The sequence below is a fragment of the Phascolarctos cinereus genome, unplaced genomic scaffold, assembly GCF_003287225.1.
Source record: "Phascolarctos cinereus isolate Bilbo 61053 unplaced genomic scaffold, phaCin_HiC Scaffold_1;HRSCAF=81, whole genome shotgun sequence".
Taxonomy (NCBI): domain Eukaryota; kingdom Metazoa; phylum Chordata; class Mammalia; order Diprotodontia; family Phascolarctidae; genus Phascolarctos; species Phascolarctos cinereus.
In genome coordinates, this window is record NW_027555514.1 from 4,815,150 (window position 1) to 4,840,550 (window position 25,401).

Genomic DNA, 25,401 nt, shown 5'->3' on the forward strand with positions numbered 1-25,401 from the left:
TTTCTTTCTCTTTCTGTGTCCCTAGCTCCTAGCTCAGTGCCTTCTTTGGGTGTTGTGGGCACATAATCACTGTCAGCTGAACTGTGCTGAATTAAATGTCACTGACAGGGATCCACCCTCGAAATGTGCAAATTACAGGCCACCCATGGCACAAGCCAGGGCTGCCCCCAAGTGATGCTCCTGTTGCATGGTGGGAAAATCATGGTGCTTATTTAGGCATGGAAATAAGCGGAGCAGGATTCCACAGAGAGGGGCAGAAGTGTAAGTATAGGGGTCGCTAGGTGATGCAGTGGATAGAGTTCCAGCCTTGGAATCAGGAGGACCTGAGTTTAAATTTGACCATAGGCACTTGACACTTAATAGCTGTGTGACCCTGGGCAAGTCACTTAACCCCGACTGCCTCACCAAAAACCAAAAGCCAAACACACAAACAAACAAAAAAAGAAGCATAAGTAGAAAAAACCCAGCAAGAAGGTGACGTCCCTGACTTGGAATAGCTGGAGACTTTCAACCTTGCCCTTGTTTTCTCTAACTCAGGATTCTCTTCCCGTGGTCCTGGGGGATGCCCTTTCAGAGTTATGACCAGGTGGAGTTTGTGATGAGAACAGCTGTCATAAAGTAATTACACTGATGAGGTGGAGATGCTAAAGAATCTTCTCCCTGTGATGCCTGGATTTCCGTACTGCAATGCAGGAAAAAAGAATTCCATCTGTCTTCTCTCCTCCCCCAGCAGCCATGAGGACATTCTTTCTGAGACTACCTCCCATTTACTCTGTATGTAACCTGGACATAACTAGTTTTCTTTCCACATGTTGTCTTCTCCATTCAGTTTGGAGCTTCTTTTGGGCAGAGACTGGTTTTTTGCCTTTGTCACCTCAGTGCTTAGCACAGAGACTGGTGTACAGTAACCCCTTAATACAAGCTTACTGACTGATGACTGACTGATTGTGAATATTGACAATATCTTCCAGTTGCTTTGCAGGCTGGCTCTGGACGCTCCTTACCATCAGCATCAGAGCCCAAGTTCTCATGGTGATGGATTTTTTCATGGTCAGTAATCACTAGGTAGCTGAAGTTAGAAGTTTCTATTTAGATGTTCATTAGAGTTTTTAAGTCTAAATGCAAAACAAAAATAATTCTTCCAAGGGCTTATGAGGATCGCTATCCAGAAAAACTAGTACCCGGGGTTAGGAGGCCTGTGTTTGTCCATCTTTCTAAAAAGTGGATGAAGTAGTTGGCTGAACATTGATGCCCAAACCACCCAGAGAGCATGGGCACAGTGTAGAAGGAAGCTGTTATGCCTAGGTTCATATGAGTTATTTCTGCTGACATGAGCATGGCCCATTTTATCATAGAGAACTCTTCTGGAGAACCCTGCCAGCCACAAGTCATTTCCCAACTCCATTCTGAGGGAGGTGTTGACCTGATTATGCCTTCTATTGGCCTGATATCATTGGGCTGTGGGTGGCTACTGATGAAGCCAAGTTATGATTGAGCAGGTATGGAGGGCCATCACCAACCACCATTCTTTTCCCTATGTACATTATGTGCATAGTTAATCAATAATCATAGTATCAGGAAAGAATACAGGATGAGGACTGCCAATCTAGGTCATGACACTCTCACAGAACAGAAGGGGAAATCCTCTTATTCCCACAGGTTCTCAGTCATGCTTTTGTCTATATTTTAGGATTACATCCTTCATCATGATTAGGGCTAGGCCTACAGGGAGAAGAAGTCAGCAGGATCTAGGCCCATCTTTTGAAAAAAAATAACCTTAGCAACCAATAGCATGGGCTGTGAGATACCACCAATTCTGCTCTGGAGATTTAAAATAAGACCCTTGACCATTTTCTTTTCTGAGACTCTGGTCCTGCCAACATGAGGAGATAGGCAAATGTTCCTCCATTCCTGATTCCTTGGTGGCATTAGGGGCAAACCTTTCACTAGGACCTGGTGTACTGAGTGAGCCAAGGCTTTGCTGGAAGACGCCAGATCTTTGCCTCCCTTCCACCTGGGGCATGGAACCCTGAGCCCCCTCTGGAAAACTTTCTCTACCCAACGATGAAAGCTGGCAGCTTGCCAACTTCTAGGGAAGGAAACAAGGAGTTTTTCATGCTGTAGGAGGACTGGGGGGGGGTAGCGACCACTGTTCTCCCCAACAGTGTATCATGGACTAGAGATTCTTGGCATCTAGAATCTGAGAGTCCTGGGGAGTCTGGAGAGCTCTGGGGCTAGTCTCCTAGGCAGGGCAAACTTCTGACTGTTATGGTTCCTGAATTTCTATGGGTAAGAGGTCATCTGAACATTTTCTCCATTAAAACTCTCCCATTTTATTCTTCTAAATATCTTCATGGGATGTGTAGTAGATGAAAGGCCAACCTCAGAGTCAGGAAGATCTGGAATTTCCAGATACACACTTGCTGTGTGATTGTAGTCAAGGCTCTTCTCTGAACTTCAGTCAACTCTAAAGCTATACTAGTGGGGGAGGGGGCAGCTGCCACTTGCATCATCAGAGGCAGCATCTACCCCAGGAACTCCCTACACTAATGAAATCACAGGTCCAGGGCAAAAGTTCTGTAAACTTAAAATAATGTAATATCACTTTATGAAAAAGAACTCAAAGGAGAATGACCTTTTAATTAATTACTTAATCAATTAATTAAATCCCAACTGGACACATGGGGAGGAATTATCAGCCATATGAGGGAGACCAGAATAGTGAATCTGAGGAAGGAACTAATGTGCCACAAAAGGGTCCAGGAATCTGAGGGCACTCATGCTCAGCTTGGACAGTCAGACCCATGGGCTTCCTTCCTCATGCGTTTCACCCTGTGACCTGTGACCCTGCTTCCAGTGGAACAAAGGGAAGTGATAGGTTTACCTGTTACATTTAGACCATCCGATCTTTGACACCAGACTGTCCGAGAAGACCCTTTCCATGAACTGGCCATCCACTTGTATTCATAGCACTGGCCCTCTGGGAGGACAGAATCAAGTGGTCAGTATCAATCAACAAGAATTTATTAGCCACCTGCTACGTCAGGCCCTGTGTTAGGTTCTGGGGACACATAGATAACAGGAAAGAATCCCTGTCCTTAAGCCTACATTCACCTGGGGTGATATTGATGTATACAGATAAGAATATATGTTAATTAATCATTAAGCTTTTACTAAGCATCTACTGTATGTCTGGCTCTGTGCTAAGTGCTGGCCATTCACACACCCAAACCATTACCAGCACTACTGCTACCAATAACAACAACAAAAGAGCCCTGCCCTCAAGATGATTGCATTCTACTGGGATGCATCAACACATAAACAGATACATATACATCAATCAATCAAGAACCATTCATTCAATGTCTGCCAAGGGGCAGGCATTGTGTTAGGTGCTGGGGACAAGAAGAAAGAAATGAAACCATCCTTGTCTCCAGGATTCTGTCCATTCCAGTAGAATAAACGGCAGCAGAAATGTCCCACTCTCAGGGAAGGACAAATCCTGTTAGAGAGAGTCCCCTATTGCTCATTTTCTGTCTTCTTCCTCTGTGTTGGTGGCTACTCCTCTCCACCTTCTGCTCCAGAGCTAGGCTAAAAAGCTGCCTCAGTCTCCTTAATGTTGGGGGATTTACTATTCAGTGGCATGAGTCCTTGCCCTAAGTAGACTCTGCTGAAACAGGACTGACATCAGCCAGGTTTCAGGCCTTTCTGCAGCCATTCTTCCCTGTCCCCTTGAAGCATGCTGTCAAAGTCTCTGCAGTAGGAGTGTGGCATAGGCCTCAGCACAAACCCCTGGGTTGGTTTATGGCCACACCCTTCCTAGAGCATGGAGACTAATGGGGGAGGGGTGCAGAGTGAGAACTGTAAGGATGAACAATCTCTGGTGTTAACCCATGGTGACTTGGCTCTGCTGGGGCTCTTGTTTTTGTCCTGTGCATCCAGCTGGGCTGCTCTACAGCTGGTGCATAATCGCTACTTGGGGAACGTTTCTGAGAGTTAGTGAGAACTGAGGGAAGTGACTAGTCTGCCATTTTGTTGGTCCCATGACCCAGAAATTCTGCCTTATGAAATTCTAGACATCCTTTAGAGTCCAAATCAGTGCTGCCCTCTCTGTGATGTTTCCTTTGTGTACCCTCTTGGCACCCTGTGCTTTAGATTTCCTCTCACCTGCAGGGGTGGAGTTCTCTTAAGACATTGACTACATCTCTGGCTTATTCCTTCCCTTCCAAGACTGTGTACTCCATGAGGGCAAAGACTATGGTTAATCTAAATCAGTGGCAGTTGCTGAACGAGACCAACACTCACCATCACAGGCTTTGGTTTCTAACATCTGTTCTGGACAAAGATGCTGATTATCTAGTTCTTGGATGATGACGGCTCGAGATCGGACCTGGATCCCTCCGAAACCAAGATCTTCTCCATTGACACAGGTTAACTGGCACAAGCTCCATGCTGACCATTCTTTCAAATAACAGTCACCTGTCAAAACACAAGGTTACAGAACATGAACAAAGCAATATACATAGTTATGCATGTCTTTGGGTGTTGGCAGGAGAGAGAGAGAGACAGAGAGTCAGAGGGAGACAGGGACAGACAGAGACAGAGAGATACACAGAGAGAGAATATAGTGTAACTCTTCATTCATCTTTTGTTTCCTCTAATTCCTCCCTTTCCCAATTTAGGGAAATTTTTAAGGTGAATTATTGTTAAAATATTTATATATTTATGGATTGTAAAGCACTGGAATAAGAGCAAAGACTAACAGGTGACACCATCATCATCATCACCATTATCACCATCTATATCACTTCTCAAAGCAAAAGTAGGTTGAAGGTCTACACCACTGAGATTATCCAATGTAACCCAAAGTGGGTCACACTGGGCAGAGCCTACGAAATGGACACTATTTGAGACTGGGATAAAAAAATCCCACCCTGGATGACATCTACACGAACTCGACACAATCAGTGAAGCACTGTGCAAATGGTTGGGATATGTGGATTGGTTTACAGAAATCAAGGGGATTATGCCAACAGGCCAGAATCATGCCATTGCATCAGAAACTTTTGCAGTTATCCTTGAGAAGCCCAAATTTAGTCATCAGGGCAAATTCTGAATGCCAAGCCCAGCACTTGCTCTATCAGGCACCATGTTGCCTCTTAAATAATCCCAAGAGGGCATCTCTTCCATCTTGGTAAATTGCTTTACAGAGTTCAGAAAGCTCTTTAATAGACCCTTTCATTTGATCCTCACAGCCCTCCTGAGACAGTGGAAGGGCAGATATAATTTCCTTTGATTTACAGATGAAGAAAGTGAATGTAAGTGAAATCATTTCCCCAGATACGCCTCTATGGTGGTGACTACACTGTTCCTTCCTCAATCATCATTCTAAATGAAGTTCATTAAGCCTAGGGCTCTGTGCTTAGTAGGCACTTAATTGAAATCTATGGTTGTTGTTGTTCAGCTGTTTCAGTCCTGCCTGACTCTGTGACCCCATATGAGGTTTTCTTGGCAGAGACTGGAGTGGTTTGCCATTTACTTCTCCAGTTCGTTTTGCAGATAAGCAAACTGAGGCAAACAGGTTAAAGTACTTGCCCAGGGTCACATAGCAAGTAAGTATCTGAAGCTGGATTTGAACTCAGAACATAAGTCTTTCTGATTCCAGGCCTGGAAATCTCTCCACTTTACCTTGAAGTCTATGGCAGTGTATCACATTGTCAGCATGAGGTGATAGTTTAGGTACAATCCAAAGGAAAACAAAGAGACCCAGGCCCCCTTCCAGGAGCCAACCACATCAGCTTGAGTTGACCATCCAAGATGAGGGAAATGCAGGCTCATATCTTGTGCTGATACAGCAGGAATGGGGGTGGACACTATTCCCTCAGAGAAATCACACGGAAGTGAGAAGAGGGTGTCCCCAGCCTGACCCACTGAAAAGCCCAGCCTAGAAGGCTGCTTTAGTGCTGGCAGGGTCAGCAGCTGGTCACACGAGGCCACCATGTTGTTTGCCTTATGGATTTGTTAGAATCCAGCCCAGTACGGGATTTGGGATGGGTTGGGAAGGATTATCATACCGTCTGATAGCCTCAAAGAGTCCCTCAGGCCTACTGCCTGATTGCCTCACACAGGATGCTTATGCTAGAGACAAAAGGAGGTCTTAATATGGAAGGATGTGATTTCTTTTATAAAATCATAGTATTATAGATGTAGAGATAGAAGGGACTTTATAGGCTTTCTAGTCCAACCTGTTTGTTTTACAGATAAGGAAACTGAGGCTTGGGGAGATCATGTGACTTGGGGTCAGTATAGGGCATAAGCATCAGAGGCAGGATTAGAACCCAGGGCCTTTGGCTCCAGAACTAGTGCTCTTTCTTCTGTGCTGCGTTGCCTCAGATTTGGGGTGTGGGTTTACCCAGGCTTCCTGGAGCATATGACGGCACAGCCAAGCTCTGGGCAGTCTTGCCTAGCTGGAAAGACTTCAGGGATGGCCAGATGGCAGCCTGCATTTGCTTTCTGAAGATGTGCTCCCCTAAGTGTGTCCCTCTCACTTTCGTTATTTCAGTTATGGGCACTCTGGTGATTCCAGCCCCCTTGCCCCATGTGAAGGTAGCTGACATTGTGCCCTGCTGTCTGTTGATGAGTGTCCTGTGCTGCCATCACGCAGAACAAACTGCACATTTTGGAATGTGGCCAATGTGAGAATTTGTCTTTCTTGACTGTGCTTATATGTAACAAGGATTTCTCTCCTCCATCTCCTCCCTGCCCAGTAAAGGGGAGCTGGTAGGGAGAAAAAAAATACTTGATAATTGACAAAAAGTAAAATACATTAAAAACAAAAGCCAAAGAGAGACATCAAGCCATGGTGTGTTTCTGGTTAAGAAGACCATGTGAAGGGGAATGTGGATGTGATTTCTGGAAGTCTTCACTGGGTCTGGAGAACACTTCATAGATAATGGGCTCTAGTGCATGTGTGCCTTGTCGTGGCTCAGGAAAAAAGGAACAGCCCATCATGAATGAAAAAGACAAGCCTATATCAAATTGGAAAACATGTCTGGGAAGCTAATGCTAACCATGCCCCAACATGCCAGGTTTCTCATCCATAAAATAAGGCCATTGCACAGGTGATCTCTGAGACCAGTCCTAGCTTCTGAAGCCCACGCATCCATCATTATCTTGTCTTTGTTACCAGGGCAAGGCTGCGTGCACGTTGCCTCAAGCACTATCTTCTTATTTCCATCCACCACAGGGTCTATTTCTGCACAAAATTCCTCATCCACAATCTTGCCGAGATCCTCTGCTGTTCCATCACTCACTATGCAAGACACATTTCGGGTTTTAGTCCCCTCTCCACAATGAGCATCCTGGAAAGGAGGAAGAAAGAAGAAATTAGATGAAAAAGAAAACAACAACACACCTTTACTTAGTGGTCCCATGCTCCTAAGTCATCTCCTTCTTTCGGATTCCAAGCAATCCTGAGTTCAGCACCAGGGACAGCATTCAGACTAAGCCCTCGTTTTTGCAAGTTAGTTCTTATTCAAATGATTCTCCAAATCTTTGAAAGAGGATAGCACAAAAGGAGCTCAACATTAGGGTTAATTAACTACTTATTCTATGGCCAAACACTTAAAATCACAGAGTCATAGGTTTAGAGCTAAAAAGGAACCCAGAGGCCATCCAATCCAACCCCCTGATTTTACAGAAGAGGAAACTGAAGCTCAGAGAGGTAAAGTCTGACCCAAGGTGATATGGGGAGTGAGAAATGGAGCAGGATTTGAATTCAGGGCCTGCCTCTAAAGGCAGCCCCCTTTCCACTTTTCCATATTGCTAATGTGTCACCTGTATACTGACAAATTCCAATTGCAGGGTCCCTATAGGCAACATGCACCTGCCCCCACCCCACCTCCTCCAGGCATACCTCTACTCTGCAGTTTGACCACTGGCCATATTGCCATCGATAACAGGGTTTCACCAGGCAAGGTTTGAATTGTTCCATCAGTGCAGGACAAGGTCTGCCATCTCCCTGAAAGGGCTGAATTACTGTTCGCCTTCGGATCATTTTTCCTTTGAAAGACACAAAGTTGGCAACTTAATGATAATAACCAACATTTCTGTAATGATTTAAAGTTGGCAAAGCTCTTTCCACCCATGACTTCATTTCTGCCTCATGATGGTCCTGTGATCTGTGGTCCACAGGTATTTAAGTGCCACTTGAAAGGCAAGGAGACAAGATCAGAGCTATTAAGTGAGTGTCCATGGATAATAACTGGTAATTGTCAGAGGCAGGATCTGAAGCCAATTCTTTCTGATTCCAGTTCTAGCTCTATCCAACAGGATGTATTGACTTTCTCGAGTCAGTGACACACAGTAACTTTCCAGATGGCTAAAACTTGAGGCCTCCCAAGCATGGAGATCAGGAAAGGCTTTGTGCATAAGGAAGTTCTTCAGTTCTACAGGTCTGACAGCTGAGGGGGTACCAACCTGTCAGGCCACATGTGTGAGTGCACTCTGACCAGGGTGACCAGTCAGAAAGCTGACAGTTGACAGGGCATTCCACCACACAGGACATGTTCATTTGCCAGGTCTTCTCCAGGCTGAGCTAAAAAAAAAAAGTGCCCCACAAATTAGTGATGAGTATTTCACATTGAGTGTTATACAGTCCCATCCTTGATGAGGCTGAAAAAAGACACTGAGAAAAACCTTGCACATCCCTCCTTCCTTCTGTGCTCACAAGGGAGAAAGAGGACTCAGGGACATTTCCTGGGCAAATTCTGTTGCTGGACTTCATTGCGGGGTAGACAGAAGAGGGTGACAATGAATACCATGCAGAATTACATCTTCCAACCTGGAGGCACAGTATGAGTGCACTGTATACAGATTACTAGGCATTTCTCAGATGTTTCAGGAATTATGGCAACTCTAAAGATGCTAACTCTTTGTTTTTTCCTTATCAATGTCCCATTCTGTGATTTCATGGTTTTCTCCCTATGATGACATAGTGGTGAACTCCTTCGGTGCACAGTCCTTGACTCAGAGGACAATGGTGAGGGGGCCAGGTTCACACATTCCATCTCCCCCTCCCATTAGACAGAAGAGGAAGTGGGATGAGCAGCCCCAGGGAGCCAGAGGCAAGGTGGCTGCAGGCAGAGCCACAGAGAAGCTCACTGCCCTGAGAGACAAGGGAGCATTAGATTTGATGAATGATGGAGAGCCAGTGGAGACATCATTGCTCTGTGTCCTGCATAAAGGCAATCGATAGGTTATTCAAACATTGTGACTTTGACTAATGGGTGGTTGAGAATAAGCTGAGCCAGAGCAGGGGAACAGGCTGAGGGAGACACATCTGTGTGAACACCCTGGGAAATGCTGGCAGCCCTATTGTTGGTGTTTGTTACCTTGGATCCTGAGGCTTATTTATATTTATTTATATTCTTAGAGGGAAGGCACTTTGGCTTTCCTGCTTTGCTATTAGACACCAGCATATATCTTTAGCAATGAAATGGTAAAGAGGTGAAGTGGCATGTCCGTGATGCTCTAAGCTTTCTCTTCATGCTAGCAGCATCGGGCCCTGGGCATTACCCCAAACTCAAGCTCTTGGTGGCTGTCACCACAGGTCAAGAAATGGTAGAGGAGAAGCTAAGCAGCTTCGTGGGATTTACCTTACCCCTTTACTCCTCAGAGAGGACAGAAATAGCATACTTGCAAAGATGCATGAGGATTCCAAACTCATCTTTGTCCAATGCATCTTACTGGGCCTAAGGTGAGAGGCTAAACAATTATGACATGGTTGGTATAATGGATAGAGCACTAGCTGTGGAGTCAGAAAGCCCTGGGTTCAAATGCTGCCTCCAACTTTTGCTAGCTATGTGACCTAGGGCAAGTCACTTAACCTCTCCTAGCATCAATTTTCTCATCAGTAAAATGAGGATAATTCTTATAGCATCTTCTTCATAAGATTGTGAGGCTCAAATGGGACGATAATATATAGAATGCTTTGGAAACTTTAAAGCACAAATGAAATGCCCCTTGTTGGTCCTACTGTGTGCAAAGCACTAATGAAATGTCCCTTATTGGTACTACTGTGTGCAAAGCACTAATGAAATGCCCCTTATTGGTCCTACTGTGTGCAAAGCACTCCCCTTTCAACAAATCTGTAAATCAGGCAGGGCAAAAGTCATTGTCCCTATTTTACTTATGAAGCAACTAAGGCACAGAGAGGTTAAGTGACTTGTTTAAGGTCACAGTAATTAGGAGCTACCCCAAGGCCTGGCAAAAGTCTTCTGCCTCCATTTCTTTGGGTTTTCTTATTGTGTCAATCTACTTCTTTTAGACAGGATTATCTTTGCCATTGGTCAAAAGGCTTTATCATAGTCATGGCATAACCTGAGAATGTCATCATCAGGTGAAAGGTGTTAAGCAAATGTGTGTCTTTGTGTGTTGAAAATGATGAGCCCAAGTTTCTGAGGCCTGCAGCCAGCAGGTTTATCTCATGTTTAAGAACAGGATCGGGCAGCCTTAGGGGCTCACTCAGGACCTCAGTTTTAAAAAGGGCTCAGAAAACGAGAGTTCCAGAAAAGGACATTGGGAATCATTCCCATGATGTTACCTAAGAGGGGCAAGATTTACTCTCTGAAAAAGGACTGCTCCCAAGGGAGAGTTAATTACATGAGATTTGGCCAAGATTTTGTTTCAGATGTATCTCAGAGTGTAAATGTGTTGGGCCAAGGTGTTTGTAACTTATATGAGTCTCTTTGAACTGGACTGACATTAAGCTTCCCTGCCTTTACATACTGCAATTGAAAGAACACAAGGAATGTTACCAACTGCTGAGAAAAGCCCATCCTTACAATGCTGTTTCTCTATGCTAGTGTTCTGGTGGTTCCATTATTCATTATCGGAAACTTCCATCATTTACAACGTGAGGTGCTAAGGCAGGCTACTGCACTCTGGCCTTGTGCTTATGTCTATATGGTCCTTGCATGTTTTTCCCCCTGCAGACAACAAATCCCTTATAATTGGGATTGCTAATAATAAAAATACCATCCATTTATATAATGCTCTAAGGTTTGCAATGCATTCTTTGTTCAAGGGAAAATGGGACAGAACAACCCCCAGGTATCAGTTGTGTTAACGTCTGAAAAGCCCTATGAATGTTGAGGTAACACTACATGCTGTTAACCTCCATTTTCCTCCATGTTGGGGATCAAGCCCATCATTTTTTCAGGTGACTGGAGAAACAGCAGGAGTTAGCTACTGTGGCTGGCTTGAGAATAAGTCTCTGCAGAAGGCAAGCAATCCAGCCTTTGGAAGTATATGAGTGTGTGTGCTTGTGTGTGTGTGTGTGTGTGTGTGTGTGTGTGTGTGAGACGCCCTCATGTGCACGTGCGCACGTATATACATGTGCAGGTGTGTGGTCTATTTGTCCCCTGAACTGTTTAATCCTTCATTACAAGCTCTGATAGACAAATATAATGTGTGCTGTCTAATTCCATCTGCCAGACGACCCCTGCCTTTGCTATGACGATACAAAGAGAACAACTCAAAATTATCTGCCTTAGATCTCGTAGCTCAATATTTGTTGGTTTTGCTGACTTGTTTTTTCTTTTCTACTTTTAATTCTTTGTTATGTGGGATGGCTCTCTGAGAAGAAGGAGAAGGATACAATACTAGAAAATATAAGTGTGGCAGAAAGATAGCAATAACATTATTTAAAGAAGGCTGCCACTAAATAAATGTTATTGCCACAATTTGGTTCAGTAGTTAAAGGATTTGGGATTTTATCTGGGAGGCTATTGCCTCCATCAAAGCCGAATACAAAGCTTTAGAACACATGACAGTCTCATGAGTGGTGATGGCCAAAATAAATGCATTCCATGTTCTGGTGATAAGCCTCCCTAAATTAGCCCAGTTACTCTTTTGATGGACCTATGCTTTGAAAAAATTTGCCATACTTAGGGACCCTCTGGTAGAATCTTCCAGAGTCTTGGCTGACTGCTGGGCACATAGTAAGTAGGTACTCAAATGATGACTGATTGACTGAACCACCTTCATACCATGGTGAGACACTGGAGGTGGACTTTAATTCTCAATCAGCCAGTCTGCTAGGGACTTAACCATTCTTTATGAAGTTGTCATTCCATTTGTTTAAGTAATAGGGACTTGGAATAACATCTGCATTTAGAAATGTCAAATGTCAATAGTTTAATGTGATGGAGTAGAAAGCATGCTGGATTTGGAATCAGAGGGGTAGGGTTCAAATCCTGGCTTTGCCATCTGTATGACCTTGGGTAAATCACTTAACCTGTCTGGGCTTCAATTTCCTTCTCTATACAATGGATGGGTTGGAATAGATGATCCTTAGAATTCTTTCTGGCTCTAAATATGATCCTAAAATTCTCAGACATGTAAGGCAGGTCTTCTTCCAAGCAGGTAAAGTCTAGACATCATTCACTTTAGAAGTCACTCCTTCTTTATTAAAATGAAGAAAGATAAACAGCTGTATTTGCACCTGCCTCAAAAATTCATATTTCAAGATGAAAACATGGCTTTCACAAACAGAGAAGCCAGGAGGGAGGGATTGTCTGCCTAAGCTTTCTGGGTGCCATCAGCTGACTCAATTGCTTGGCCAGATGGGAAGACCAAGGGTCACATTGTTAGAGATTAGAGATTCATACCTCACTGTACTTACAGACCGCATGTGATTAATGTTTAGTAACCCACAGTAACCATGATTGACACTGGCAGGTGTCCCAGGCACTGCCCACGATTCCCATCCAATTAAAAACCCAATGAATGCCTGAGTAAGATTTACTGTTTTTATTCCTGTGATTGCTGATTGGTCCCCAAGCATTTTGTTCAGAAGAGGCTCATTAGCATATTCTTGAACCTCATACAAGAGAAACTAGAGGAAATGATGGGAAGAAATCAGTAGTGACAGGCACAGTCTTGTTCCAAGGGGCATTTAATAGTCTGTGAATAGCCTAGAAAAACATTTGTCAGCAAGGGATCGCGTGGAGTGCAGGTCACTTGGCTCAGCATGAACTGAGTTATTAGGGGAAAATATCCACCCACCTCTTCACAGTACTTCAGGTCAACAGACTTGCCATCACTGCGAACACAGTCCAGCATCCTCGTTTTGATGCCATTTCCACAAACTGCCTTCTCACTCAGCTGGCAAGTGCTCCAGTCTGCAGAGGGGAGAGCACATCAGCACACAAGGGCTCAAAGCAGATATCTAAGTAGGCTCTGGTGACCTGAAGCTCATGTTTCATTCTTGACTGCTCCAGGGGCTTCTCAATCCACAACCTTGCATGATGCCAGCACCAAGGCCAGCACCAGCACCAATGCATGGGACCCAACCATGATGGGCCCACGTGTAAGGATGAGAAGGGGAGAGTCTGTCACTGCCTGGAACTCCAAGGGTGGAAGGTATCTCAGCTCAATCGTGGGAGTAATTTGTCTGATGATATGAACATTGAGCTAGAGAGCAAATGTCGTTTACAAAGTATTTCCTTGATAACAACAGTGACTTTCAGAATATTCTTTCTTTTCACCAGCTAATGAGAATCAGGGTCACATGGAGAGAGGGCCAAGCTCAGAGCCAGGAAGACACGGATTCAAGGTCTGACTATGACACATTAACTGCCTTTCAGGGCCCCTAAGCAACTCTTTAGACTTGTAAGTCTTCATTAGTTCAGGGCAGTTCCACAGAAATCCACCTTTAAAGCCTCGCAGAATCATGGGATTTCAGATTTGGAAGGGACATTGGAAGCCAATTATCCCAACTCATTCCTCAACAAGAATCCCTGCTACAATGGGATCAACACATGGTTCTCCAGTCTCTGAAGCCTGGGAGGGAAGGGGAGCTTACTCTCTCTGGAGGCAGCCCTATTCCACACTGGCTTAGCCCTCAAAGTCAAACTTTCTACTCTCAAACACTAACAAGACCTGTGATCTCAGGAGTGTAGCTACTCCCTCATCTAATGCAGATTGCAGCCCACTCATGCCTGCCCACCCTGTGTGAATCTTGTCAGCTTTCACTCATCACTCCCAGTTCTGTCAACTCTGGCAAAACAAACAAGCCAGACCCTTCTGCAAATCCTGGCAGACAGCTGATATGACCCCTCTCTCTTTATAATTTCATATTAATTCACACGTATCCATGTTGCTCTCCTCCCTTCCCCCCCCAACAGAATGGAAGCATTTTGTGGTCTATCTGTTCCCAGTGCCTAGCACACAGTCAGGGCTTTATGAAAGCTTATAAGATTGAGTTCACAGCATTATAGATTTTGAGCAATGGGACCTCAGGTGTCACCTACTCCAGATCCCTCATGTTATTAAGTAATTAGTATCGATAATGAATTGATTAATTTATTTAGATGAAAGACATAATTTCAATAGTATAGAGAAGAGACCTTTTTCTCCTAATGTGGATCAACACCTTCCCTGTAGTCTTAGAGAGTTTGCCGGGGGAAGGCCCTGGGGTAAGTAACTTCCCAAAGTCTCATAATCAGCAGGTGTTACAGGGAGGACATGAACCCAGGTCTTTCTGAACCCATCCAGGCTGCCTTTCCCTTTCATTTTACAGATGAAGAAACTGAGACTGAGAGAGACTGACTGGCCCAAGGTCATAGCTACTAAGCTAGGATTCAAATCCATTTCCTCTGATACAACTCCAGATTGAATCAAAGCACAATGATTCCTTTGGGATTGTCCCTCTCTGTTCCATACCAGTGTTTCAGGAAGTACCCTTTCTTCTCACTCCTCTCAGAAACAGCACTTTCCTGCTGCCCCTGGCTGCCTGGCTACCAGGCTCACTATGGCCGGGTGCTGAATCTAGGGTGAGCTGGGCTCTAGGATGCTATGACCTTCTGTGGCCCTTGGAAAGAGAGGGCCCTTAGAGCTCAGGGGACCAGTCTGGCACAAAGACTCTTCCTTTTCTGAACCTTCCCCATGGAAGACAGATCATATTGGCCATCATACTTAAGGCAATTTCAGGGTTAGAGGCAGTGAGGTTATTTTCAAATCCTTGTATCCACCTCAATTAACCAAGCTTCATGCAATGCAAAGAAAGTGTGTCAGTCCCTACAGACCCTTTCCCAGAGAACATTGCCTGCATTTAGCAAGGCCTTGTGGGCACTTGGCTCTCCAAGTGTTTCTGGTGAGGCCCCTTCCAGGCTGATGCAGTCCATTAACAGCCATTCATTTCATCACATACACCCTCCTGCTCACCTGTCACATTGTAGTCATAGTAGAAGCAGTTCCTATTTAGGACACATGGCTCCTTCTCGGTGATGTCATGGCAGGGCTTCCCCTCATCTGCCTGCCTTAGCGGATCTGCCAACCTTTCCCGGAATGTGCTTTGATTGCAGGGCTTGGAGAGAAGAAGAAGAGAAGGTCTGAGCACCATGACTTCCCACTCGGAATTGTGCAGGGAGATGTGCTGGGAAAGGCACCGTCCAAAGCGTTAGGACCCCTGGGTTCTAGTTCTAACTAACAAATATCAGGCTCTGTGACTTTGGGCACATCATTCTGCCTTTCTGGACCTCAGTTTCCTCATTTGTAAAATGAAAGTGTTGACTTAGGTGATCTCTGAGGTGACTTTCTGCTTTAAGAATTCAGAGGCTCCTCAGCTTTTGGGTTCTTCCCACCACATGGTGCAGACTCCTCCATACAGCCATGATTGAATTCATTCTGAAAATCAGTCATCATGGTGTAACAGGGGTGTCCTATACCTTCACTTCAACAATTACTGAACGTCTAGGCTTCTTGGTTCAAAAAATTAATCAGAGTCATGAACTAGGTGTGAATAAGGTCTAAACTTCTCTATCGAATCAATCAGTCAACCAATTAATTAAAGGCACTTTAACAAGGTGTGGAAAAGAATTCGATCAATTTGGAAGGAGGGAAGACCATTGGATAAAGTAAATTGATGCCACCCAGGGTCCTATTGGTAATGGCTGAAGAAACCCTGCTTCAACCGAGGAGTTTTCAATAGAAGAGCAGGTGAGATTGGAGCCCAATCATTTAAACATCTGGCTGTCTGGAGAAGTGGGCAGCTCGGTGGCAGCACAGTGGATAGAGTACTGGACCTAGAGTCAGGAAGACTCCTTTTCTTGAGTTTAAATCTGGCCTCAGACACTTACTAGCTGTGTCACCTCAGGTAAGTCACTTCACTCTGCCTCAGTTTTCTCATCTGTAAAATGAGCTGCAGAAGGAAATGGCAAACCACTCCAGTATCTCTGCCAAAAAAACCCCACATGGGGTCATGGAGAGTTGGACAGGACTGGAAAACAACTAAACAATAAAAACCTAGAGAAGAGCTTTTTTAAAAGGAATTTTTTGGTGGGCGGGAGGGTGGAGAGAGACTCTATCTCCTTTCTACACTGCCCCATCCTCCTTGACACGTTGATAGCTTTGAACTTTGGAGGGTTGGAGGACTTGGACTTTTCACCACATCTCAGCCGCATGCCTAGGACAGATCCTCGTCTTCATTGGGATCTGAGGTCAGATGAGAAACACTGAGGAAATGCAGCTTCCACACTCTACCAGGAGCCCAGCAGAAGGCTACACCATGCCTTGGGAGAATGTCATGAACCACGTGAAGGGGAGGAAAGGGCTTTTATCCAGCAGGCGCTCTGAGCTGTGTTCTCTGCCCAAACCCACTTTCCTCTTGACTCTCTCTGTCCTGGTGGGAGAAGGCACCAGAAGCTTTGGGCAGATGATTTTTGTCAACTGTTCTTACTATACCTCCTTAGTAACTGCTACTACTTAAAAGTTAATTAAGTCTGGTTGATTGACATCATTGGATAATCATGAAGGGGGCTGGGAAGAGCTTACTGGTGGGGCTTGTGAGCTAGAACACTAGAAAGATATGCCCCCAGTCCCTGAGAGGCAACAGCAGCTATCCTCTGGAAACCCAGCCTGCCAAGGTGAGCCCATATTGGGAGAGTAACTCAAGATCACGTGCTACAATTGAAGACAAACACGAGTTGTGAAGACCTCAGCATTAGAGGGGATCAGTCATCATCTGGTCCAACCCACCCCTGAAGAAGACCCCTTCTACAGGATCCCCAGCAAGAGATCATTCAGCCTTGGCTTGAAGCCATTCAGGGATGGGAGCCCACTAGTGCATTTGGGAGACCCACCCCTGATCACAGGAAAAGACAGATTCCACGGGTCAGTGTACTTCCCTGATGACATGTTCGAATGATGACAGTTTGTCCTTTCTCAGGCTTCACTGTCAGCACATCCATTACTGATGGCTGAACTGTGTCACTAATGGCCTAATCATGTACTCCAAGGACCAATCCTGTTGAAAATGACCGTCCAGGTCCTGGGCTCTTTGGAAGAATCTCTACGGCCCATTGTGGTCTGAGATCAGCTATTTCTCTTCTCTGAAACCTCTACCCATTGAATTATTTCACCTTCATTTATATCTTCTAGAGCACAGGGACTCATTCAATTTTGTTACCGAAGCCCCACTTCCCACTTCTTAACACAGTGTCTGTGCAGAGCAGGAGCTTAAAATTGGCTGTTGAATAAAATGGAATTGAATTTAGCTGGAAGTCAGAGCACATAAGAGTTATATGTGAATCAGACTGGAAAGAGCAGGTAGAGCCAGGAGACTTGTTTCCTAGTGGAAGAAATGGGTACAAAGGTACGAAGCAGGGTGGGAAACATTGTGCCCCACTGCACTTTTGTCCAATTCTGGAACTATATTCTTAGCCAAATATTCTCTGTCTCTGTTTGTCTCTGTCTGTCTGTCTGTCTCTCTCTTTTTTTGGCTAGGCAATGGGGTTAAGTGACTTGCCCAGGGTCACACAGCTAGTAAGTGTTATGTGTTTGAGGCCGGATTTGAAGGTAGGTCCTCCTGACTCCAGGGCCGGTGCTCTATCCATTGCACCACCTAGCTGCCCCTTGTCTCTCTTTCTCACACTCATTTATAGATTTTAATACAGAGCCCACCTTTAAGCTCCGTTATAGCAAGGGGATTTAGTCTATTCACAAATTAAGGGGTATAGTTATCTCCCATGTATCTAGACTACTTTCTTTACCTCCCACAGCAATTACAAAATCTGGTGATGCAAAATAGATTTTCCTCCTGGTAAACATGCACTAGGGCAGCAAGGTGGTGCTGCAGCAGATAGATCACCAGGCCTGGGGTTGGGACGATTTGAGTTCAAATCCAGCCTCAGATACTTACTAGCTGTGTGATCATGGGCAAGTCACTTCACCCCATTTGCCTCCATTTTCTTATCTGTAAAACAAGCTGGAGAAGGAAATGGCAAACCCCTCCAGTATCTCTGCCAAGAAAACCCCAAATGAGGTCACAAAGAGTTGGACATGACCAGAACAACTGAACAGCAACCATGCCCTGATGATAATCTTATCATCCATTGTCTGTGTTAGACCCTTTAGTCTCCTTCTCCATTGCACATCAACTTCACATTTCTCTCTATAGCTTTGAAATGGGCATCCTTTGAAAGGCACCAGAACTGAGTCATGTTTCCTATAACACAAACCAGTTCTGCTGGAAGTGATCCCATTGCTGGGATTCTGTGGGGAAGCCCTGCAGTCTGCTGAAGTCTTCCAGGCTGAATAACTGAAAATTCTTGGTTGGGCTTCCAAGCACAAACAAAGGCCTGGAGTTAACACACTGCTTACTGAGAGGTTTACTGATGTCCGTTCTCCTCGGCTCGTTTCTTTCCCGTGCTTCTTTCCCATCACGGCCTTCTAAAGGACAATGCTCTCAACGAGAGACACCTGCTGTTGGGCAGGTGAGACCCGACATCTACATGGAATGAATCGCATGTGAGGCTGATGAGAGCAGCCGAGTGATATAGCTTTGAGGTTCGTCATCCTCCCACCTGCCTGGAGAGATTTCCTTTCACTGCTGCACAATTCTTAACCTGCCAAGTACCCGCAGACAGGTCTACACTGTTCAAAGGAAGGTGAAAGTGACATTCTGGGCTCTGTGTTGGGCGAGAGGGCAGGCAGGAGGGCACTTGTGGGGAAGAACTGTGTGACTGCGTGTCCAGGCACAGGGAGCTTGTTGTTGGCCTCAGGAGGAAGAATTGTATCCTGCAGATGGACGAGGAGCCAGCGTGTTGGGGGCTTGCAAACTCCTATTACCTGCATTTATGCTGTGCACCTGCCCCTGCAGCCACAAGCCATCTGCTCGTTACCCAGTCCGGCGCAGGCGCAGCTTAAAGGCTACAGAGATGAAAGGGTCAAGGGCCCCCTTACCAGTGAGCACCTGCTCCAGGGACCCCACTCTGACGTAACGCAGTCCTCGGGGCAGGGCAATTTGCATTCGCGAGAACCCAGCGGCATTTCCTCAGGGTCACAAAGATAGTCCTCCACTGTCTCGAAGGGGCCATCGGCTGTGTTCTGCATGCATCTAGGAGGAAAGTGACACGTTAACAACCAAGGATGCCTGTGTGCCAGCAAGCACAGAAATCAGGCCGAGACCCCTGCTCCTCAGACGGATCATGCCGGAAGCCCTCAGATGGCTGATTGGCTGATTGTCTTTTTCCTCATCGATCCCAGTTCTCGATTCTAGGCCCTTCTCTCTACTCACACAGCATGCCCTGGCAGGCTCTCCTCACCATTCACCTGCATTATTTTTTTTGGCAGGTGGTCTTCCTGCTTTAAGTCTTGCCCTACCCCTCCACTCCATCTTTTGTTCTGCTGACAAAGTGATCTTTCTCAAGAGCCATCTGACCCCATCACTCCCTACTCTACCGACTTCAGTGGCTCCCCAGTGCCCCTAGGCCAAGCTGTTCTCTTTGGCCTTCACAGTCTGGGCTCAGACAAGTTCACAGATGAGCCCATGCAATGCACGCGCGCACGCGCACACACACACACACACACACACACACATTCATATATGTTTAAACACGAGTATTTAAAGTTAGATTTCCCATTGTTTTTGCAGTCCATCTGCCATGCTCAAAACTCTGTTCACAGCAGACTAGATAATGCTGGGGCAGGCCAGTCAACGGGACTGTCCTAGGCTGCTAATGATCAGAAGACCAGAGAATTCAAGGGTAGAGGAGACCTCAGGAATTACACTCACTCCCATTTTATAGATGAAGAAACTGAGGTGCCAAGAGGGAAGTTTACTTATCCAAGGTCACACAGCACTAATGAAGAAGTGCTGGAGTTAGAACTCCAGGTGCAGTAATAATAATAGTCGATTATGATTGCATTTATATAGGGCTTTAAAGTTGGCAAAGCGCTTTACAGGTGTGATGTCATGTGACCTTCACAATTACTCTGGGAGGCAGGTGCTATCACTATCCTAATTCTGCAGATGAGAAGACTGAGACAGAGAGTGGTGAAGTGACTTGCCCAGGGTCACACAGCTGGCAAGCATATGATGCCAGATTTGAACTTGGGTCTCCCTGACTCCAGATTCTGTGTTCTATCTGCCACACCATCGAGCTGCCCCTGCACTGTTTGGGCTATATGGGAAGAATGACTCCTCTAAACTCCCAAGCGCCCCAGGGCATCGCTAAAACCCACGGCTGGGGAAAGCCTCCTCAGCTCATTAGCAGTGTGGCCTCGGGCCAGTCACTTGACCAGTGGGGCTCCCCGCCCCAGGAGGTCAGTGTTAAAGGCATTCCTGGGGTTAGGTGCTTTGCCCAGGGCCACAGAGTTAATTCCTATATAAGAGGGGATTTGAACTCACATCTTCCTCCTTCCAGGTGCAATGCACTGTCACACTGTGCCGGGTTGTGCAGCCCAGAGTCGATGCTTACTAAGTATTTGTTGGGTAAACGTACCATGCTCCAATATGCAAAATTTTATGATTCAGTGGTTTGTGACGAATTATTTTTCCATACTGAAGATGGATTGAGAAGAAAGAGGGTTAAGGAGACACAGTTGAGACAGCTCTGGACTCTGGGTTCAAATCTTACCTACGAAGCTTACTTTCTATGTGACCCAGATGAGTCACTCCATCTGCCTGTGTCTTCATTTCCTCAATGGTAAAATGGGGGGAGGGATATGCCTCTCAGGTCGCTGCCCATAGAGCTCCATGGTCCCATCCACTTCCTTAATCCCTTTGGCACTTTACAAGAGCCATGTTGGTGGTTACTCCCTCCACACTTCGGGGAATCTGCTGTGGCTCCCGGTGTCAACCTACAGGGCCAGTTGTCTGCCTCTCCCAAATTGGCAGGGCTGCTTGGGCAGCACGGCCGGCCATCTGTCACCTTTGTGTGACCTGCCAGCACCCGTACTCCATGAGCAGGGGTGACCGCCACATCAGAAGAGGGCTGAAGAGAACACGGATCTGTCCCCCTGCCCATGACCTCTAGCCACTCTACTGAGGCCGTCCCCGATCAGACACGCACGTCCGACTATGCCTTCGTCCGCCCAGATCCGTCAGGGGCTGAAAGCCTCACAGTCACAGGCAGACGCTCTCAGAGTCCCTGGAACTCAGCCCCAAGAGGAAGGTCTGGCGGGGCAGCCAGGGGTCTGTAGTGAGCCGCCCTCTTGGGCGTGCTCGGAGAGGATTCTTTGCCAAGGGCCTTACCTCACTTTCCGGGTCTGCACTCCTTCTCCACAGTTCTCCTTCATGTCCACCACAGTCACCTTGCAGACGCTCCAGGGCTCACTGACCCATATGTACTGGCTGCAGTCACTGTGACAGGGGACGACCTCATACACCTGGAACATAGGGGGAGCTCGGTGAGTGGGGCTTCCCGGCCTCCCCAGGGTGAGTGAGCAGGAAGCTGCAGCTGAGATGGGATTTCTGAGAGCAGCAGGGGATGAGAATGCACCACTGCCTGTAAGGAGGGATGAAGCAGCTAAGGTGGGAAGGAGAGAGAAGCGGAGATAGAGCAGACAGACACACAGAGAGACAGAGATAGAGGAACACACAGAGACAGATGGGTGAGAGACAGATAGGAGAGAAGAGAGAATACCCTGTCCCCCTCCCACCATGAGGCCAATGCAGGGGGAAGGCAATGTGGTTCTGTTTAGCTGGGATGGATCTGTGTTACCAGCTTGGGGATGTGCATGGAATTATCCACATTTGCTGACAAAGGGTTTGTCTCGTACACTTTCCACATCTGGGCCACAACCAGGCTTTGGCTATGAGTCGACCAACCTCTGCTAAGCTAAACACCGAAGGCCTAACGATGCTGTCCCTAGAGGGCTGGCATTCCGGCTTCTTCCGGCTTTGAAGGCTGTCCTCTCTTCAGCTTGGCAGAGCTGCTGGACCATGAGGCAATGAGGGCTAAGGAGTTTTCCCCTCTCCACCAAAAGGCAAGGCAAGGTGGGGGGAGGCAAACTTCCTCCCCTACTTTCCCTCAGGTGGTAGGAAGGTTTCGTTGCCTGCCTCAGTTTCCCTGTCCCAGCATCCAAGGCGTCTGTGCTGCTGCCTGCCCGCACTGGTGGTCCATCGCTGTCCTCTGGGGATTGGTGGCTTGAACCCTATGCTTACTAAAGGGAACAGTGAGCAGGGAATGGAAGCATTGGTCCCAGAATCCCCAAGACAGGAAATGCTGGGTTGGAGCCACATGGGCTCCTTCTTAGGCAGCTTCCCACACCACGGTATGTGTGGGGGCTTTTGTCTTTGGGGGAGGCACTTGTTGACATGACATTACTAGTGAAAAACAAGCAAAAGCCTTTTACAGGTTCATTTTTGTGCACATACGAAGACCAAAGTCTAAAGGGAACAGTAGGAAGTGGTCGTGACTCTACTGCATAGCCCAGACAGAGCCCAGTGGAGGCATAATCAGGGTGGGGCAAACAGAGCTTTGTCCCAGGGCGCCAAATTCAGAGGATGCTGAATTCAGAGGGCTTGACAGCACCGGCCATCCTTCAGCGTAATGAGGCAAGCTCCCCTGCCCCACCCTGCACACTGTTCCCCCTACCCAATGGGCGTTTCCCATGTTGCTCCCCTCCCCCTACCAGAAGCCTCCCCATCAGCAACCTCGAGCTGGTCTTTGGAGTTTCTGGATCTTCCACCTAACCTTTCAGACCAGAATGTGACGTTATTCACTTTAAAGACTGGGTCCCCAGTTAGATGAAAGAAAACACGAAAGACAGAGACTGCTGTTTGTGCTGGGCTTGAGGGAAGGGAGGATGCAATGAGTGCGTCATTCTGCTTCCTTCACCCACCTCCGACTGGGGCCAGACTCCTCAGGACCCCCTTGCACTCCTTCCTCCTCCGAGCTCCCCCAGCCACAGCAGCAGGCAGCAGGAGGGTGGAGGCGTAGGCGGGCTGAGGATGGGAATGACTGAGGTGGTTTTTAGCCTCTTCCCCACCCCTGGTGTCAGTGTCACCAGCCTGCCCCCCACCCGCACCCCAAGATGGAAAGGAAAGAGCACAGAACCGGGACAAACATGCCAAGACTCAGAAAAGGGGAGAACAGAACAGGCAGCGGCAGCTCCAGAGACTCTTACCTGAGCCTGGGGGAGGTGATGTTGTTCAGCGAAGGAGGAAAAATCAGAGACAGAGAGACACGTCAGTGAAGGAGCCACAGTAGGGGCATAAAGTCAAACACATCGATGGCCTCTTACTTTTCTGTGACTTTTACACAGTGTCTTATTTAAGCCTCATCAAAGCCCTACTAGACATTGTAAGTCCTATCTCCATTTTAGAGATGAGAAAACTGAGACCCAGAGAGGCAAAGTAGCTGCCTGAGAGGGTGGGGTTCTGTTCCTCTTCTTGATCCCTTTAGCCATGTGTGAATTATCTTCCCCTGATTCAGAAAGTTAAAGGTGGAGTGTGAACCTGGATCTTTCCCGACTCCCAGTCTCACACTCTTTCCTGCAATGCCAGCCTACAAGATGCATTAAACATCATGGGGATGGGGCTGGGGCTGGGTAGGGAGCAGTTTGCTTTGTTTCTCAACAGCAAGCACTCCAGCCCAGGCCCTGGAGGACAGCACCTGATTCTTGCTCCAAAGTCAGTTACACTCCTGGCTATCAGCTGCCTTAGGGAATTTGGGTCACCAAGGAGAGAGACTGGCCCACGCAAGAGGGAAGTGGAGCAGCCTGAGAGCCAAGCCAAGGGCTCAGCACGAGCCAAGGGTCGTGACCAGAGCGCCTAAAATCCCCATAGTAACCTGCACGTTGAGCCTGCGCTGCTGGCCAGTCCCAGGATGGGATTCAGACTCAGGAAATACTGCCTGAGTGGGAAACCAGGCTCCCCACAGACCATTTCCCAGCAAAGTGGGCCTCAAGAGTAGTTTGCTGAGGAATGTGTAATTTTGGTACAAAGGTATCATTAGCAATTATAAATGTCAAGGCAGAAGGAAAGCAGACCTTTGCAGATGATGCTTTACCAGTCAATTCTCCAAGTTCCTCTTTTGATTTTACAAGAACCTTTAGGTACTTTGCTGGGGGAGGACTGTTCTATCAACTATCAACAGCACTAGATGTCCTAACAACCGTTATTTTCTCTGGCTAGTCTCTTGATGAGCTGGTATCTTAACCCATCAATATTGCCTTTAAAATAAGTGTCTGGCCAGGGGTCAAACAGCAGCTGGGCCCTGGGCAAGGATGGATGGATGGATGGATGGATGGATGGATGGATGGATGGATGGATGGATGCGTGGATGGATGGATGGATGGATGCATGGATGGATGGATGGATAGATGGATGGATGGATGGATGCGTGGATGGATGGATGGATGGATGCGTGGATGGATGGATGGATGGATGCGTGGATGGATGGATGGATGGATGGATGGATGGATGCGTGGATGGATGGATGGGTGGATGCGTGGATGGATGTGTGGATGGATGGATGGATGGATGGATGGATGCGTGGATGGATGCGTGGATGGATGGATGGATGGATGGATGGATGGATGCGTGGATGGATGGATGGGCTAGTTGATTTTCCAGGGCAACCATGCCATTGGATAAGGGGGCAATGTTCTTAAGATCAAAGACTCAAAACTGTCGCTGATGAGAGCATTGGATGAGTGATCCAGAGTCACCTGGGGAGGAGCATCAGAGCTGGGATTTGAACTCAGTACTTCTGACCCCAAATCCAGTATTTTCAGTTTATAGATGTATTTATGCTGCTTTCCTGCACATGGCTTTTATTTCTCTGTCTGTGCTTGTGAATGCTCATACAAACAGACACACTCACATACACACAGGGTTAACAGGACTCAATCCTCTTGCTGGGAGGCTCGCCTGGTAGTGGGAATCATCCTGGGGCCTTGGGAGAGGCTGAAGGCTTCTGGAGCCGCAGTAATGTTGGGGACAGAGCCAGGGCCTCTCTCCGGCACTGATGGCTCCTCTTGGTCGTCCTGCTTGGGCCTGATGCTCTAAGCCTTGGCTCTAGGACAGGATGGCTCCCTTTCATGGGGACTATCCCAAGACCCACCCATTCAGCTTTATTGATCTCTATGAAGATCTTAGAAAGGAGCCCA

The 25,401-nt window shown here is 46.9% G+C and overlaps 1 protein-coding gene across 1 annotated transcript in view; it reads right to left on the minus strand.

The window, feature by feature from the left end:
* The window catches only part of THSD7A (thrombospondin type 1 domain containing 7A), a 329,937-nt gene that overhangs the window by 12,464 nt on the left and 292,072 nt on the right, over positions 1–25,401 (minus strand). The window contains exons 15-24 of the mRNA XM_021000020.2: positions 23,416–23,421; positions 21,539–21,672; positions 19,246–19,399; positions 15,229–15,370; positions 13,069–13,184; positions 8,479–8,596; positions 7,916–8,061; positions 7,187–7,361; positions 4,306–4,479; positions 2,885–2,980 (exon numbers count right to left, since the gene is read on the minus strand). Coding sequence (XP_020855679.1) covers positions 2,885–2,980; positions 4,306–4,479; positions 7,187–7,361; positions 7,916–8,061; positions 8,479–8,596; positions 13,069–13,184; positions 15,229–15,370; positions 19,246–19,399; positions 21,539–21,672; positions 23,416–23,421 — 1,261 coding nt within the window. The remainder of the gene's footprint in view (positions 1–2,884; positions 2,981–4,305; positions 4,480–7,186; positions 7,362–7,915; positions 8,062–8,478; positions 8,597–13,068; positions 13,185–15,228; positions 15,371–19,245; positions 19,400–21,538; positions 21,673–23,415; positions 23,422–25,401) is intronic.